Source organism: Nyctibius grandis, chromosome 3, assembly GCF_013368605.1.
Source record: "Nyctibius grandis isolate bNycGra1 chromosome 3, bNycGra1.pri, whole genome shotgun sequence".
Classification (NCBI taxonomy): Eukaryota; Metazoa; Chordata; class Aves; order Nyctibiiformes; family Nyctibiidae; genus Nyctibius; species Nyctibius grandis.
The window spans coordinates 86,993,532-87,012,149 of NC_090660.1; the positions used below are offsets into that span (position 1 = coordinate 86,993,532).

An 18,618-nucleotide genomic window follows, 5' to 3' on the forward strand; every position below is an offset into this window, starting at 1 on the left:
CCACTCCCTTAATCATCTTCGTGGCTCTGCGCTGGACTCTCTCTAGCAGTTCCCTGTCCTTCTTGAACTGAGGGGCCCAGAACTGGACACAATACTCCAGATGCGGCCTCACCAGGGCAGAGTAGAGGGGGAGGAGAACCTCTCTCGACCTGCTGACCACACCCCTTCTAATACACCCCAGGATGCCATTGGCCTTCTTGGCCACAAGGGCACACTGCTGGCTCATGGTCATCCTGTTGTCCACTAGGACCCCTAGAACTAGAATAATTGTTAACTAGAATAATTGTTAACTAGAATAATTGTTATTTTTCTTTTTCAGAAGACATCTGAAAAAGATGTCCTGACTTCTTCAGGGTTTTTTTTAAATAGAGGATTTCCTTCTCTTTATGCTGGGCTGATTGTATTTAGTGGTGCAGTCTTGCAGTCCCTATGCAAATAAAATAACTCCGCACTTGAATTGGACTTGCATTCATGTGAAGTAGGTTCAAGCCCCAGAAGGCCCTCAGCTTTTTTTTTTTGTCTTAACTGCAAGACTGTCATGGCCTGTCCTACGTTCATGCATTCATTTATCATGGCAAAAAAGCTTTCGTAGGTATAGACACTTACAGGTCACCGTAACAGCAGCCGGTTCTTCAGCCTTGAGATGGCTCCTTTTGCATAGAAACAGGAGGAAAATGCTCCCACGCGAAAGCATGTCCCTGTTTGTTGGGAGGGGAGTCCTCTGTTTCCAGCCTGACCCCAGAAGAAGTATCAGTGCTGCAGAACATGGATGTCCAAAGCCTCAACTGCAGGCAAGCTGAGAATGATATTCCTAGTGACTTATCTCTTTAAACTGAAATCAAATAGGTTTTGCTATTTAGAAAATACCAGTGGTTTTTTTTTAGATTAACAAGAAGAAAAATATTAAATAAATGCTTCTTTTTTTGATCCAAGTGCCAAAAGCATTAAAAAAAAAAAAAAGAGATTTAAAACAAACAAATAAACTCTTGTTTGGCAAAGAAAACAAACTCAAAGTAAACAAACCAGTATTAATTATATCCACATTTTACTTGCAAGGAAGAGATTAGCACTTGGAAAATTTTTAATCATAACCAAGCCTTGAGATTGAAAAGTGTGCCAAAGCAGAGTGTGGGCTGAGGTTAAATATGATTAAGTAGGAGAGATATGTTACAGGATTACTGTAGAAGTCCCCACAAGACGTTTTATATACCCATGGAACAGTTTTTATTCTGCAGCATGCTAGATTTTTTATAGATGATTACCTTAAGAAATATAGTTCTGAACTCAGTGTATTTCAGTGAAGTACTTATGCTGCTTCATAATGATGTTATCCAGAAACTGAATTGGGAAAATGTTAGTTTCTCTGAAGATGATGAAGGTATACATGTTGGGACTAGTGTTAATGCTGTCACTGTCCTACGTGCGGTTCACAGGGAGAGGGGTAATACCCTGTGTCAGAGCGGTTGGTCTGTTAGCTGTAGTACTACTGGGAGGAGAGAGACAGGCATCCAGGCACGCAGAGCTTTCTTCTGGTCACTGAAAACGTGTCTCCTTTTTCCTGCTAACCTAGCTGCTCTAACAAAAGAGGCGACCTTGCTTATAAATCTGGTGTGTGGATGCAAAGGGTGATTGCGTGTGGAGGATGCACTTGAGCTAAGGCCCCTCCACAGGCATCAGAGGCAGCTTCAAGAGCTGCAGAGCTCTCACCAAACCCAGAGCACTCATTTAGCCACCAAAGCTGCAGTATCTGACATGCGGTGTGGAAGAATTTATTCCTGTACTGCATTATGCCCTTTTTTTTCACCAGGGTACCCACCTGGGCTTCAGTCCTCATCCCAGTGAGTATACAAGTGTATTACATGAACAAAGCAGAGACTGGGACTCAGGTCTTCCTTTGGCTGGTGGTTCCTCTTCTGCAACCTTCAGTAGGCAGAGCATGTAGGCTCAGTTTTGGACAAGTGTGCACCCGATACACCTGTGTTTTGTGCAGGACGTTGTTTGGTAGCTGTCCTGGGAGGACACTTACAGGAGGGTGATGTGAGGAGGGATGCAACGTACTTTGCTGGTCGTTCTCAGTGAGGTTTGGGCTGGATCTGGGTGCTCACCTCCAAGCCCTGTGAACCCTGCAGGCATTATGTAGGGCGCTCAGAAATGTTGATGGGCCTATAAGTGCCTAAGGCACTTGGTGCCTCAGGGGTTGGGCTGCAGCAAACTGCAATTTTGAAGACTTTAATTTGCCCATGATTGTCCCTGAGGGTCTGGCACCCCTTTATGGACCTTTCTGGCCAAGAAAGTCCTCCTCAGCACACTCCTGCAGTGCACCAGGCACTATGGTTTGCATACCTTTCCCCTCAGGGCAGTGATGAACAGACAGATAATTGGTGACTGTTCCTCAAGCCTCAAGGTGCTGTCCGGTGGTATTTTGAGGCACTGTGGTGAGGAGGGTGTACTTTCACGAGCACAACCTTGTTTGTGGGTCTTCCCAGTCTCATGGGGTAGCAGTGGGCATGGTGGTGCAGCTTCTTAGCAGTCGCTCCTGTGCCCTCTGCCAGGGAAATTGCCTCCTTGACAAAATGCATCTTTTACCTGTGTAAGAACAGAAGATACTTGCAAAGCTGCTGCAACTCTCACTACATGTCCTAAAGCCGAAGGAAGGGACAGTCTGACCCTCGCCTACGCTAATCGCTTCTTTTCCTCTATACCCTGCCTGCCCCCTTAAAGCATCCATGCGAACATTTGTGTCCTCTCCTACCCTTTATGATCAGATTGCAATTTTTTGTTTCCAGGCCAGCTTGCCAGCCATTTGAAATCTATCACTTGCTGGATTGTTTTGCCTCCATCAGGCAAAGAGGACTTCTCAGTGACCCTATTTTGGTGTCTTCAGTGGTACTCTTACAAGCTGGGCAGATATAGGTCCCTCATCCTTCAGCAACTCTTGTGTATTTTTTCTTGAATACCCGGGCTGTACAATCATGTTTCTGGGCTCCTGTATGTGGCTGTAGCCTGGATCCTGGGCTGATCTCTGCTGAGGGACTGCTCATTGCAGGTCATCGCCCTCCTGCATTGACTCTTACTCTTCTCACCTCCCTTGTTGTCATCAGACTGCTGACCCTGGCTGGCTTTGCTGTCCTTTTGCTGTCCTTGCCCTCACACGCTCACCTTCCCTTCCTTCTCTGTCTTGTTTATCAGGCACCGCTGGCTGAGTGCCAAAGATATTTGGGTTTGATTTATAAAGTCCTATGAAAATATGGTTTAAAGTCCTTTATACACAGGAATCAGCTCTTCTTGTTATGTTGTGCCTCTTTGGTTTTGCTAAAAAGCCTCAGGGTGTTTTCAGCGAGGTACCCACCTCTTCCCACTTTCACTGTGGCTGCTGGAAGCTATTTGGTTTCACAGTGCTTGTATCTGAGGAGGCTTGATGTGAACACTGCTTGAATTTCTATACTTTATCAAAAGGTTTTGTTCTCTGAAACTGCTGCTTCACATACCTGAATAACTGTTTTTCTTGGCCACAACTATACATGGAGACTGTGTTTGAAGGGTTCAGAGCTCTGGGACACTTTGGAGAAGTCCTTCACCTTTCTGCCTTTCATGCTGCTGTCAAGCCTACTGGAAGCTTTGACCCTGCCTCCCAGTCACCTGATGTGGCTGCACCCAGCAGAGCAAAGTGGAGATGAGTAGCTAAAAAGTCTCATTTCTTCCGATCCCACTCCATCCCCAGCCTCCAACTCCACCAATATACTTGATTGCTCTGCATTTTCTTTTCTCATTAAAAAAACTGCTCAAGAAAAATCAGTTTTCTATAAGACCGTGAATATTGCCTTTCTTATATGAACTCTGTGCAACAGCAGAACAGGAATGCTTGTAACTCTGTGGAAATGTTACAGTGGGAACTTTTCATGTCAAGTGTCACCTAGCGGCTGCTTGGAAGTTTTGCATCCCGAGTTGAATCATAATCAGCATGATCATATAAGCCATAAAAGCCAAAGGCCAATTCTCATGCACAATAACTGATGAAGAGGCATTTCATATTCTGTTGATCTTGTTAAAATTCCTTTTTAATGTGTTTCGTTTAAGCCCTAAAGCTTGCACTGAACCACTGCATTCTTGGGCCAGCAATACATTATTTCAGCTTTAGTCTTCCATATTCTGATGAGTAAAATGGCAATTAATTGCTAAAAAAGTTAATTGCCAGTGATCCCAGCAGTGAAATTTTGCCTGAACAAAATCATTAGAGCTTGTTTATGCTAATAAGTTCCTTGTGCATCTGTAGGGTGGCTCCAGGCAGAATCCTTGGGACAAAAAGATGATTGTGCATCTGAGTATGTGGTCAGTTCAGAGCTACTGGAAAATGTGTCTTACATAACACATATGAAAAAGATTAGCAGTTTCAGAGTCGTCATCATCTATAGTTCTAAAGGATATTACAAAGGAGGTTAATTAATATAATAGACTTGTAACATGGACCAGGAAACATAAAATGAGCTCCTCCATTTATGTAAAATAGTGCAGTTTACAAGGTCCAGAGAGGTTGCACGAATGGAAAAATGAAATACGTATTTTTCAAATCAGTAGAAGTCATCCATGATGCTGTATTTTTTGCTTTTGTTTCTTGCTTTATTTTTCTGGGTGGCCATTTTTAACTTCTGTGGGAACTTTCTTTCAAAAGAACTGAGCATCTGTGTGTTAGGAAGATATGCAGGAACAGCAGAGGCTCCGCATCTCTGAAAATGAGGCTGAACATATTGGCTTGGGCACCCAAAACTGGCCACTAGATATGACTATTCAGTTGTGTTTTGCCTGGATCACTCGGTGACCCGAGGGTCCCAGGCTGGAGGAGAGCTTGGGGCTGCTGATTCCCACATTTTGCCGATGAAATCATGAACTTGGTTAGCTGAGACACACAGGCAACACCGTTGAGCGATTTTGTTTGTGACACCTTTGGTTTCCCTTCTGCTGCTCTCACACACTGCTGTGCTTACCTAGTGCTTGGACGTGAAGTTGTTTAATCACAGGATGTATCAGAGGCTAAAGGTGAAGAATTGTATAGGAACAGCTAGTAAAATTTTGGTGATTGCTTTTCTCTAGACCTCCATGCACAGGTTTTTTTTTGCTAGAAGAATATTGCCTCTTGCAAGCTATTTCATTTTCCACCCAGCTAATGATGAAGTGAACATTAAAAGATGGGTCTTGACTTCACAGTCCTGCTCTGTGCAAGGGAGAGGAGTACGAAGTCCTGGTGTAGCTAAGCTGTAGGTCTTCTCAGGCTAATTACATTTCCCTGAGGCTTGCAGAGCAAAGATGCAGCTGCACAATGGAGCCACTTTTGGTTAAGAAACTGCATGAAAAAGGATCAGCTCCTAGCAAAGGCTGGCAGGCTGCTAAGATGTGCGTAGCAAAGAGGAGGGATTTTTAGCTTCTGCCCTGTAAAGCTATATGGTGGGGAAGGAGAGATGTTGCAGCAGGTAAAGAGCAGCTCTAAACAAAGCTCAAAATTGTACATGTTTAATATTGCAAGATAGTTTGAAGAAAACTGTACTGTGTTTCTTAATGCCAGTGTAGAATATGGGACAGGTCTCAAGGGACGCTCAGTCCATCCGAGGGCTTACGAACCTTGACTCCGTCCCTTTAAATGTAATTGTTAGTAAACACTTCAATGAAAGAAGCTTTCAGCAGAGAAAAAAAGTGGCAAACTACACTGGTAAATAACTTGCCTTGGCAAATAATATTTAAGCCACTGATTTGAACCATAATTCTTCTCAGCATTATCATTCGCTTTGTAAATAATAGTGTTTATACAAACAGGCGGGCTTTCTGCTGTTGATGAAAATGGGAAAATGTGGGGCAGAGGGAACGTGTCACTTCTTTTCCTTCCTGGAAGTCTGCGGTTTCCAGCTATTCAGATAAAACTGCTTGTGTTTCCATCAATCCGAGCCTTGCACCGCCACAGCAGCATGGGAGAACAGCGTTGAAAAATACCCCCCCGCTCTGAAGTTGTCCCCAGTTTTGGGGGGACACTGTGCTCTGTGACCCAGTGCGAAACTTCAGGAGCACCATGGAGAATGAGATGGGTGTCCGAGCTCCCCAAACCTACCCGGCCATCGCAAGGTCAGCAGCCGCAGCTGCGTGCTCGCCCTGTGCACCGAGCCCACCGTGCCGCGCCGCCGGCGGCGTTGGGTGACATTGGAGGGTGGCATCGGACTGCGTTCAGTTCGCAGCCCCGAGCGAGCTCCCCTCCCTTCTTCTCTGAGCCAGATGGAGACGCATTTGGTTTCTCTTTTAACCATGTTACTTTTGCGAGGAGAATAAAACGAGCAGGAACAGCTATTGGCCGCAGCAACATAAGAAAGCCCTGCTTTGCCAGAGGAAACCACATAAAAGCGTGCGTGTGTGTTTGGGGGAAGGGCACAGCGAGGGATGATGCCTGGAGCTTCTTGCACTCAGAGCTGCGATTTGTGAGTGAAACATGATGAAATCACCCCTTGGACAAATCACACGAGCCTGTCAACCTCACCAGGTGGGATTACTTGTAGCTAATAGCCCGAACTCCCCGAGCAAACAGAGCTCTGCGCTCACTATAAAGAAAAGGCGACGGTGCCGCACAGGCTTTTCAAGAATTCTCTAGTATGGCTAAGAAGGGCTGCGGCCACTCACACCAGGTAGGGGAGGAGGGGAGAGTGTTTGCTTTTAGAGGAGGAGTAGCCCGTCTCTCCTGAATAAGTTCCTACAAAAAGGAGCATTTCAGCTTCAGAAAGAGATGTTTTATTCATCAGCCCCTTCTGGTTTGTGTTACTCTCTCCAACGGTGACGCTGTCAGCTGCTGCTCCAGTGATGGGAACTGCAGTGCTGGGGAGCTCGAATGTACAGAGGACAATCTCTGCCCTTTTAACCGTAACCCTCTTAGCTCAAAAGTCCTGCTTTATGCACAATTTGCTTACTTTGCTTTTTTACTTTTGCAGGTTATATCTCTATTTGCTTTTGCCTTTGGAGTAAATGTCTGCATGGGATTTACAACAAACCGATTTAGGAGATCTGAAGAATGGGATGAGGGCCCGGTCTCAGGTACAGTAACAGACATAAATTGTACATCGCAATACCCTTATGTTATATACTGTGGTTAGAAACCACTCCTACTCTGAAACAGTAGTTTGCTTGTTCCTTTTCCCTCTAGGATATAGAGAAGAATAAATAACTCACCGAGCCTGAGTCAGTTGACCTTTGGGACTCACCTATAGGTCTCCTATTTACTTAAACTTTTGCTCTGTGTGCATGTGACTATGGAAAATCTAACTTATTTTAGGACTGAGCACTGACAGTTTCACACAGACTGGTCTCATCAGCTGCTGCATAACGTTTGCTATGTTTTGCGCTCTGCACAGTTTCCTTCTAGAGCTAAGAGAAACTCCCCGATGGGTTTAAGGGCACTGGTTTTATTTCGGTAGCTATTGAAGTGGTTTCTAGAAACTTGATTAATGCTTTCAAGAGAGGCTGGGGAGAGAAGCTTTGGGGATTTCTGTGGCTCCTGAGGTCATGCTGGTTTGTGAACAGTAGACGGCAGACATCTGAGGGCAGAGAGGGACGGGGAGAGGAGAGCAGGTGTTCGCGTCCCGCGCAGACGCGGACCTGCTGTCACCGAGTCGTCTGTTTTTCTTTTGCCTCCTACTTTTTTCTTTGGAGGACAGCAAGGACATGCCACAGAAGGGACTGTTGTTTGTGTTCTGGGGCAGTATAGGGTTTTGTGAGCTCAGGCATAGCCTGAGTGGAAAAATATATAAAATGGAAAACTAGTCTTTTTTTCTTAAAAAAAAAAAAAAAAGTAGGCTTGACTTGTGTCTCTGTTCCTTCCTTTGGCAGGAGAAAGGAAACCTGTGGTCATTCACTTCAAGCTGGTTAATATAACTGAAGTGAAAGGGTTTCCTTTGCAATGCCTGTCTGTAATGATAGGTTGTGAATTTTAATTCTAAAATTGTTTACTGTGGCCAGAGTTTGTTGTGTTCCTGGTAATGTATCTGTGTACTTCTGTCCCCTGTCTTTCACAGGAATTGGTGTCTAATCACAGCCACAATCAGGGCTGCTGATCACTGAGCAGAGGCATTTTAGGTAATAAAAAAGGTAGTGGCTGTTGCTTTTGATCTTTATGTAACAGTAAAAAAAGATTGCTTGAAAAGCAAATTTTATTTCTATCTTGTAGTGCGTTAACTGTAGAGCAGTTGCATGGTGTGTGTAATAGTGACGTGAAAGATTTGCATTCATGTCCTCAACACCTGACTGACAGTTGCTTTTGCTTTTGCTGGTGAGCGTCCAGGCTTTAGGGCAGGGCTGCTCAGTTGGTTTTTACTGAAGTCCCAAAGGTCTGATGTTGGGGACCCATTGCCGCTCATCAGTGCCAACTCTGCTGAGCCAGCCAGCACTGGTCAACACTACCAGGGCTCGGATCAGGAGCTGTGGGCTGTTTCCAATAGCAGGTTTAGCTCAGCATTCCAGGAAAATAGGAAGAAATACAGCATCTCTTGCAAGAGGGCAGGAGATGGGGTAATTCTGGCAGCCTGTTGAGAATTTGCTTACAGGTGGGATTGGACCAGCACCGGGCACTGAAGTAGTTCAGTCCAGGGTGCAACAATGAGAGACAGAAAAGTAATGGAGGGTTTTGTCCCTTCTGTGTTGTCGCAGCTTGGTTACTTTTATTGCAGTAAAAAAAAAGAGGATGTGATAGCAAAGAATAAAGTATTATAGTCACATCTGTCTAAAGGACAAAGTAAAAAGTTACATTGGAGAGTGCTTTTCTTAACAAAATAAAAGCACTGTGATCAAAGAACCTATTTAGGGTCTCCTAATTGCATGACTTCCAGTTGTACTTCATCTGGAGTCCAGTGCAATGCAATATCCAGAATAAGAGATTAGTATAAATTATTTTTCAGATTCATGCGCCTTCACTTACTTATTTCTGAGTTTCTTGGTGTTTAGAGTTAATTATTTTGGATTGACAAAACACTATTTTTACCAACAATTTCTGTATAGACCAATTTGTTATTTCTCCAGAGGTGTGCCGTGATGGTAAGCAAATTTCAGTTTTCATCTAGCCTAGAACTTCTCTATGAGTCAAAACCAACATGTTTTTTTTTCCAAATCCTTTATAAATGCATGTCAAAGAAATACCATAATGCCTAAAACCCCCCTCTTGTTCTCTTTTTACAGTGTACGGATATATATGCCTTTATATATTTGAGATGTTTAGTATTTGTACCCAAAAAATTATTTCATTGAAATAATTTTTGACTTAAAAATTTTAAAAGGCATTAGGGAACCAAGGCTCCCATTTTTTCGTATCTTTGCCTTTGTAAGTTATTTGCTTTATGAGCTGTCTAGACATTTTTGTGAGCACTTTCAGGGAAAATGGCCTCAGTAATCTCTTGAAGCATGATCCTCGGTCATGATAGGATGATAGCTTAAATTTTGGAAGGAGAATCACTGAAGTTTTTCTATCCCTTCTCACTGGAGTTTTAAGCATGCCATTAAAAATGGAGTCATATCATCCTTGTATTGGAACAGTTAGGATGTACTTTTTACTTTATGTGACTTCTCATTGAAACTTTACTCATTGCAATGGCAATCCTCAAAAATGAAACGCAATTTCATAAGATGAATATAATGTATCAGAACTGGTGTTCCAGGTGTTTTGTATAGGAATTTGGTTGATCCATATAGGTACCCTATAGGATCCATAGGATCCAAAATGGCGAATTCTTACCAGGCAGTCTCCTTCCTGTAATGAGTGTGTAATAATGTCTATAATGTCTTGTTCTATGACTGAAATACTGCTGGAAGTAAATGTATTTGATTTCTTTTTTAAATATTGTAATCAGATAGAATGGGAGCAAGTAGCTCGATATGACACCTTCCAAGGTAAATATAACACATTTACAATGGAAATGTAATAACCTCCATGGACTGAATCAGGAAGGCACTATTGCCCTATGTAACTTCTCTCTCTAACCTATGACATAAGAGACAGTCCTTAGATGGTTGTTTTGAGCTTAGCTGGCCAAAAAAAAAAAGCATGGAAAAGTATATGAAAAGCTTTATTTATTAAATAAGGAGGGGAGGATCTTCATGTTGAGGTCCCTCTGCCTGTTGCATGGTCTGATTGCAGGAGCTGTGGAGGGATGCAGGAATTTTGAAATTGTGTAAATTTGTTCTGTACATGGGTTTCTGTTAATTTGAAAATGCTCACCAGGGATGGAGCTCCTGATGATATATTTTCAAACTATTCTGCATGCACCAGTAGCCATGCCATGGCATTGTGCACGACCTGAAAATCATGGTCTGGCTGCAAAGGCAAGGTCAAGCATGATAAACAAAGGAGTGATCTTAATGTATTCAGAGATCAGAGGAATTAAATCAAGTCCTCTTTTGTGTTGCTCTATGGAAAGTGTCCTACATTGACTCAGGAGGTGTGACTTGAAGTTGCTAAGTAATTTGGGATAATTTGTCACATCAGATATGAAGCGGTTGTCAACAGACGTGAAAAAACAACAGACAAGGTAGCTGGGCTAAACCTTTCTTACATGAAATGGAAGCTTGCAGTTATAAAAGATGGAGCTAGAGGGGACCTTGAACAGCTAGGTAGACCTTCTCAGTATCCCAAGACATGGTCAGTTATTACTGAAGTGCTCCTGACAGATCTTGGTTTAGCCTGTTCTACAAAATCTCCAAGATCAGAGATTGCGCAGCCTCTGTGGGCAATTTATTCCAGTGGTTTCCTGATAAATGAGCTGCTCTTTACAACAGCTAGACATTCCTTGAGCTGCAGTTGACTCTGTCCCTTATGTAATCTGCTGTCAGATTTACACCTTCTCTTTCCTAAACCACATGTTGACATGTGTTTTTTGACCTTCTGAAATGATCTCCCTCTCATCCCTTTTGAAATGAAGAGGGCAATGCCAGTGTTAGGGATATATGGTATATGCTAGTATGTAATAGTTTTGAGACCATAATACCTTTGATTTGCAACTTACTGGATCTGTGATTATATATTAGCGAGCTTCCAAAAAGGAAAGTAGTAGAAGAAGTTAAATAACATGGAAATACTCTTTAGTAACAGATTTTCAGAAGCATTTGGCAGGAAGCAGATGTCACTAAGAATAAGGAACAAGACTTCATATCTCTGAAAATCTGAGTGTTAGCATGCTTTGAAACAATTCTCATGTGATTAATTTCTAACATAGCATTGTGGCTTGTTTATGTGAGCAAAGAAATACTGATCTGTGTATTGCCAGCATAGATACATGACCTTTAGCTCCTTGGAACTCCAGATGGCCAAAATATTGATGGCTCATTATAAGCATGCTTGCAGGGTATGTACCTGTAGAGTGAAACTTCACTGTGTCTATGATGTCACTTGCTGCGATCATTACCGACTTGATTGAAAAAAACTCAAAAGCTGAGAGACACATAGTTGTCTGCTACTACCTTTTCCAGCAGTCGTTTGAATATGCTTTGCCACTGCCATGATCCATGACTGCAACCATCATAGGTTTGGTTTTCTTACCCATCACCTTGCTGTAGGGTTGATTTGCTTCCAGGTTTGCTCCCTGAAGTGGTTTATGCTGGTGTCCCACCAGTGCCAGTGCCACTCCAAGGGAAGCAGTGGAGCAGTAGAGCTTGGGATGGGAGCTGGTGGGACACCAGCTACTACAATGCCACGTCCAAACTCCCCCTTCATCTTCTTTTCCATTCGTGTTGATGGTGTTGGGATAATGCCATCTTGTTTGGGAAGAGATTTCCCCTCAGTTTATGTGGAGACTAAACTTCCAGCTATGTAATAGAATAGGGGAAAAATCTATAAGAAAAGATCAGAGCAACTGTTTCCCAAAAGTGCCATTGCATCAGTCCTCTTAAAATCATACCACTAATCATGGTGAGGTTTGCCAAAACCAAAACCAAACCATGGTCTAAAAGAAAACAAATCCCAAGACAATTTCAGACTTAATTTTAATAGGTCTCTCAAGGAACAAAAGGCATTGTGAAATTTTCCTTGGAACACCTCTGTTTTTAAAGAATAACATACATTTGTTATTTTATTTCATAAAATACGATTAACCCTCGAGAGTAGCACACAATTTTCCTGCTTCATATAAGCTGCTATGTACTATTTTCTTGGAGGAAAATGTATAAAATGTATAAAATATATAAAGTGTATAAAATACTGAGTTTTGAGAAAAAGAGCAGAGAAGTACATATCAGCTTTGACAGTAATGGCTCTTACTAATAAATACATTATTGAAGTCTAATACATCATTCATGGTTTTCAGACTGGCAGTCCTGCATTTAGTTATACACATCAAGGATATTGATTTCTTACATACTTTTGTATCTTATGAAGTTTTTATAATTTAATGCTCTGCAGAAGCCCACCAAAAAGCCTTGCTTTGTCTCTTCATTAATTTATAGAGCATCTTACAGTTTTCTTTCACACTTGACATTGATTTGGCGCCTTCCAGTATTGAAAACCAAGTCCTGCTGACTGCACGTAGATTAATTGCAGTCCTTTCCTATGCAAACTGCCCAGCGAGCCATGAAAATGTCACTTGGTTTCTGAAAACAAAAGCCTGCTTCTGAGGAATAGCTGCAGCTCCTGGAATGGAGCCTTGGAGACTTCAATACATTTCTGCTAATGATCTCTTGATTGTTACAGAGGTAAAGCCAGGGCTGTTTCTTTGCAGGACATTATCACAGCACCCTGCTTGCTCCTTTTTTTTTTTCCTTTTTCTTTTTTTTCTCCCCCAAAAGAGCAACCTTTTTGGAATTTGTTCTTTTTGTTTGTTTGTTTGGTTTGGTTTCTTCAAGCAACACTTCTCCTCTCCCTGCTCCCTTCCCCGTAGCAGGCAGCTGAGGTTTTGCTCACCCGAGTGGCTTGGGGCTGAGCCGCCCGTCCCGCTGCTGCCAGTGTGACAGATGTTGCCCTGTTTCTTGTTCCACACAGTCCTGTCAGATTCCCCCTGGATCAGTACCTCTGGCTCCTGCAAAAACAGATGCTTTGAACTTCAAGAGGCAGAGCCTCCTGGCTGCCGCTGTGACAACCTCTGCAAGAGCTACAACAGCTGCTGCTTCGACTTTGATGAGCTGTGCTTAAAGACAGGTACGATGGGTCTCCTGTCCCACACCGCCGGGTGCTGCGTACGCCTGGCTTATTGCAGCGGTCTGAAGCTGCCACGATAAACCAGCGCTCCCTGCCATAACCTGCATCTCCTCCGCACCTCACCTTGCCAGGCAGACTCGGCTCAGCCCAAAATGCAGTCCATGTTTCCTTGCAAGGAGCAATAGGGATGCGCACCTATCGCTCCTCACTGCTGGGCTTCATCCCTGGTTTCTAGGGCAGAAAAAGCAAGGTACTATTCATACTGCATGCAAAGTAGATCTTCTGATAATCAATTAAAAGCAATAATCAGCATTCAGCCAGCAGTTTGACCTCCAGGTTACAATGAAAAGAGCCATGGTAAAGGCTGGAGGTTGGTCATTCCATGTCAGCCATCCTTTTTTCTCCCAAGTGATAACTTAATATTGGAGCAATTCGTGCTCACTTGTGGACGGTATGTTACAGTTACTCATGAAGGCCCCTCTAAAGCTGGGAGCGTTGAAGCGGCGCAGGTTCTCTCGGAGCGAGCTGCAGGTGACAGGCTGGGCTTGTTACCCGTGCCCTTGACTCCGGTTTCCAGATGTCAGGATGCATGTAACACACTGGTAAAAATGTTTGACTTCAATTCATTGGACCCTGGGGGATGGAAATACAGCACTGGGTTCATTTTCTTTCTGTTTTTTTTTTAATGAGTCATAGGCAAGGAAAACTTCAAAGAGGTCCGTGAGTTATGTTTTACTGCTTAGCATAGTGCATTTAAATTATTAGTTGTACCTATCTCCTTGAGTGTTTGCACAGTGGTCAGAGTTGACACAGGTGCCTTCTACTTTTGCCATTAAACATTTTCTTGCTTTATCAAAGAACTACACTTACTAAGCAGCCAGGAGAGAAGTCTAATGATTAAAAATATCATTGCCCATGGATGTGCCCATGCTTGAGAGTCCTAACTTCCTCAGTTCTGTTTTATAATGATATCATTTTAATAGCTTGGTACCAAAAATTGTGAGCTAATCCGGTATGAAAAATACTTTGGTTCCAGGCCAAAAAATGTTTTTGCCCCTGGTGTAAATGACTGCAGGATGAGAGGCTCTTTTGAAGAACTTCCAGCACAATACAAGATGTTTGCTACCAAAGGGCAGATTTTCAGTTCCTCAGCCTCCTGTCTGCAGCGCGCCATGTCCACATATGTGTATGGATACCTGCATAGCCCCTGGGATTATTGTGTGCATTGTCATTATACTCCCATAGGCGTTTATTAAGGCAATTATCACATGTACTATCTGTAAATATTACTCATTTATAGAAAAAAAACCCAAATGAAGTAGAAAAGGAGGTAAAAGACATTGCTCTGATGTGATGTGTTTTTTACTGGGTGCGTGTTGTCTAAAGTGATTTATAAAGTTTCTTGTTGGTTGGGCCAGGACATGGAAAACCATATGCTTACACCCTTAGGCCCTATTCCAAAGTGTAGCAATGTACTGACCTTGAGAGAGCGCCCTAATTTAGACAGTCCCTTAGATCCTAACTTCATTCGCAGGATGAGAAGAGTTGTAGTGTTTTACAGCAGCCGTGCTGTGCTTTTCCTTGAAGAGTAGCTCTTGTTCTCATAACTTTGCACTTGGTGCTGAAACTGATGGGAGTAAAGCACCAATTTGTAACTACACGGTCTCTTTTCAACTTTCTCTTATTTCCTGTGAATTGAACTGGGGACTCGGAACAGTTGGGAAAAAAAGAATGGATTGCTCAAAAAAACCACCAGAATTCTTAGTTTGTGCTGCAGGCCCCACCATTTATCTTTCAAGATCCTTTCTTGTCTTCTCCTTTCCTCACTTTTTCTGGCATTCAGGTTGGACAAAGCCTGGAGTACAACACCTGAGGGTAGCAGAAGCACTTGTGTGTGGGTGGAGGAGCCCTCCTGCACCTGCAGGACACAAGGGTCCTTTTTGTTGGCATGGTTCACATGCCGACTTCAGGGGTCTTGAAACACTAAAATGGGGCCATAAACTTTACATCCAACTTCAACGACTAGAGTGTTGTCATTACCGCTTGAATGACTACTTTTTGTTTGATTATAATCTCTCATTCTTGCTTGCCTTGTGAATATTTTAGCTCGGGGCTGGGAATGTACCAAAGATCGCTGTGGAGAAACCAGGAATGATGACAATGCTTGTCACTGCTCTGAAGACTGCTTAAGTAGAGGAGATTGTTGTACTAATTACCAAGTCATTTGCAAAGGTACGACTTTGATCTTTCTACCTCTTATCTTTCCAAACCTGACAGAAGACAGACCTGTGGGTATAGACTTTTCTTCTAAAGAAGGAACTCTCTCCTTGTACTGTTCTGATTTTTGGGAGGAGGGGGGAAGAATGGGGAATTATGTTTGTAATTTTTTGGGCACTAGCCAAGGTGAATGCTTCTAATCTGTTGCTAGTAGAAGGATGTTGTCTTTGCCTGTAGAGATACTGATAGAAAAAGAAGAGGTGTGGGTGGATGAAGAAGAGTTTAAAGCAAAACACAAAAGTGTTCAGATGCATTTGTCTGCATCACAGGGAAAGCAGGGATATCTGATGGTCTCAGAAGGAATGGAGCATTCCTAGATATGTTCTCTCCATCTCAAAGACCTCTCCCCATCCCCACCACAAAAGCTCCTGCTCAAACTACTTGTCCTAAAACCTGTAGGCTTTGTTTATTGTGGAAGAACAGTTGCGAGAATACAAGGGCTGTATTTTGAAAATGGGTGGCACAGGCTTCAGATGACATGTTGGTGATGACCATGCCACCTTCTAGACACACTGTGGCTGCAGTATGGGCTGCACTGGTTGGTGGGTGGATGGGCTGTGAAGACTTAATTTTCGTTCTCTACCCTGATCTGTTGGAGCATTTCCTGCCTTGTGTAATGTGTCTCCCATTCAGAGCAGGTCTTCTGATCCTTGGTAGTGAGATGCACAGGTTCTCACTTTTGTATCTCAGCTACTTCTTAGTTTTTTCATTCATTAATTTTACTGGTGGAAGGGTTTACAGTTTGAAATTTTTTCTTCCACATCGTTTTGGCCAACTGCACATGTTCAGAAAACTATAATAGTCCAGATCCATACTTCCTTTACTTCTTTTCTTCTTTACTTGCGTTTCACTGTTGGGAATCCGAATGAAATATGTGTCTTCAAGGAAGTCCCCATAGACTACGTTATTCCCCTTCCCAAAGAAGCCCAAGGCTGAGACCACTTAAATACTGATATAGTTTTCAGTCCCTGCCTTTTTTATGAGCTCCCTTTTTACAAGGGTTCAAGACAGAGGAATTTACATGTCTCTGGCTTTAATGTACATAATCTTTGTTTAATTGGTTAATAACAAATGATCTCAATGACCCTGGCACTCTGACAGGAGTAAGCCTTATGTGAGAACCTCTTTATTTGTGCCTTTGCCTATCTGAGGATAGTGTGTTGTTTTTATTTTCCTTTGATGAAATTGTCCCTCCACCTCCTGTCATGGTCAGTTGGAATTGCTGCAGGACACATTTCCTGCAGATCTTTTCTATGGTGCTTTTTGTTTTATTCTTTTAATTGAACTGCAGTTCCTTTAATAGTGCCAGGTTCAGGAAACGAGCCTCATTAGCTAATAATTTGTTTTTCAATTGACCTGTGAAAGTGCAAGTCATGAGGGACTCTATAGTCAGCATTCAGCAGTGAAAACCTTAAGAAAATAGTTGATTACATAAAGTAATTTTAACTAATCTGGCTCTGAAAGGCTATTAATGCTTTTTTTAGCTGCGTCTAAGTCTCACCTGATCCATGAGCTGATCAGCTCTCTAAACCAGCTGGAAACTATTTAGGGTTATTTTTCTTCCCCAGAATGAATTTTGTTTTGTTTCTTTAGCCAGCTGAATCAGCTCATGGAGACATCAGAGCTGGTGGGGAGGAGTGTGGGAATTCACAGCCAGAAGCAGCACTACCTGTTTTTGACAGATCAAAAATAAAAAAATTAAAATAGATGACCACTGGGCCTAAAGCGTTACCACTGTCTCCTGCGGTCAAAATGACACTTTTAACTCTAGTTTTAACAGCTACTTCTAAGAGTGCTAGTTTGGATATTCTTGTTGAATAGACTATAACCAGATCATTTGTTTAGCTTTCTGAAAAGACCTGCTCATTATTCATGGGAATTATGACAAGACAGTCCATCAACTGGAGCTAGACCTTATTTTTTGACATTTTCTGTGAAACCTGTAGCTGTGTCCGCAGATTTTTTTTTTTTTTTTTTTTGAAACTCCAATGTGACTTTTCTGGTAGGAGAAACCCACTGGGTGGATGATGACTGTGAAGAGATAAAGGCTCCTGAATGTCCAGCAGGGTAAGTGTTTTGCATGCAACTGCAAAGTCAAAGGCAGCAAGGCCAACGGTCCCCAGCTCTGCCCTGGACCTCTGAACACTGACTTTCCACACTGGCTCTGTCACACAAGATGAATGCCTGGGGGTTGGATGCTTTCCTGTGCTTCACCATTTGTACAATTAGGCTGATAATATTGTAATGCATTTGCCTTTGAGCTGCTGGATGAGTAGTGCTGTATGATATGTGGGCTTGAACTCTTGGTCTTTGATCACCTGCTGATGGGTTTGTGTGCTTCACTTACCCACATAGGGAAGGTAACCACACTCCCTTGAAGTCAGTGAAAGGTTTGGGTTTTTCTGATTTCAGTAAAATTCAGGTTGAGCCACATGTGAACACAGTTCAGGACTTTTTTTTTTTTAATTGGATTTTGTACTTTTAGTGTTAACTTCCTAAATGAAAGGATTTCTAAATTGCGGTGGGATACAGGCTTGACTTAGTTGGGTTGCAGCTTGGTCTGTGCTATTAGGAGGGTAGTTTGGAGAAGGTAGGAGCCCCTGCTTCTCCTGGTGACAGTGATGGCTGCTTACCCCTGCAGCAGGTGACTAACGTTAAAAGCTCAGGTGTGTCCATCCAGGACACATCTCTGCCTGCTTAGAGTCAACTCCCAGTAGCAGTAGTAAATAAAAATGTAATAAAATAACATGAAATACTGTCATCTTTAGTATGCGAGAATGAGCTTTGCCTCACAGAGCTCACTCAAAATGCCACGTGGACTTTTGTTTGTGAAGAGAGAAGACCAGCTGTCCTGAGACATGTGGTTTTTAACTACAGATTGTATGCTAGGGTGGGTACTTATGCATACCATTTCTTTTCCTTCTCCATCTCCTTCTATAAGCACTTGCCTTTTTGGGCTACATGCTCTTAGCTGTTCTTTTATGTTGGAGCTCAGCCCTTTCACTGACTGTGAGCAACACTGGGTGTTACTAAGTAAGAAGATTATCAGTTTGTGCTGATCTGTTAAGTAAGCAAAAACATTATAGACATATAGCATATGCAGTAACTGTACTTTAGATTCTCTGGAGTCTCAGTGAGCAAGTGGAAGTAAAAAAAAAAACCCAACATTTTGAAATGCTGCCTTACATTCCCACTGCTTTTGC

At 42.7% G+C, this 18,618-nt stretch overlaps 1 protein-coding gene across 3 annotated transcripts in view; it reads left to right on the forward strand.

Moving 5' to 3' along the window:
• Positions 1-6,594: 6,594 nt before the first annotated feature.
• The window catches only part of ENPP2 (ectonucleotide pyrophosphatase/phosphodiesterase 2), a 66,185-nt gene continuing 54,161 nt past the window's right edge, over positions 6,595-18,618 (forward strand). For all 3 annotated transcript variants that reach the window (XM_068396085.1, XM_068396083.1, XM_068396084.1), the window contains exons 1-5: positions 6,595-6,659; positions 6,960-7,062; positions 12,983-13,138; positions 15,245-15,370; positions 17,422-17,482. In XM_068396085.1, coding sequence (XP_068252186.1) covers positions 6,627-6,659; positions 6,960-7,062; positions 12,983-13,138; positions 15,245-15,370; positions 17,422-17,482 — 479 coding nt within the window. In that variant the 5' untranslated portion in view covers positions 6,595-6,626. The remainder of the gene's footprint in view (positions 6,660-6,959; positions 7,063-12,982; positions 13,139-15,244; positions 15,371-17,421; positions 17,483-18,618) is intronic.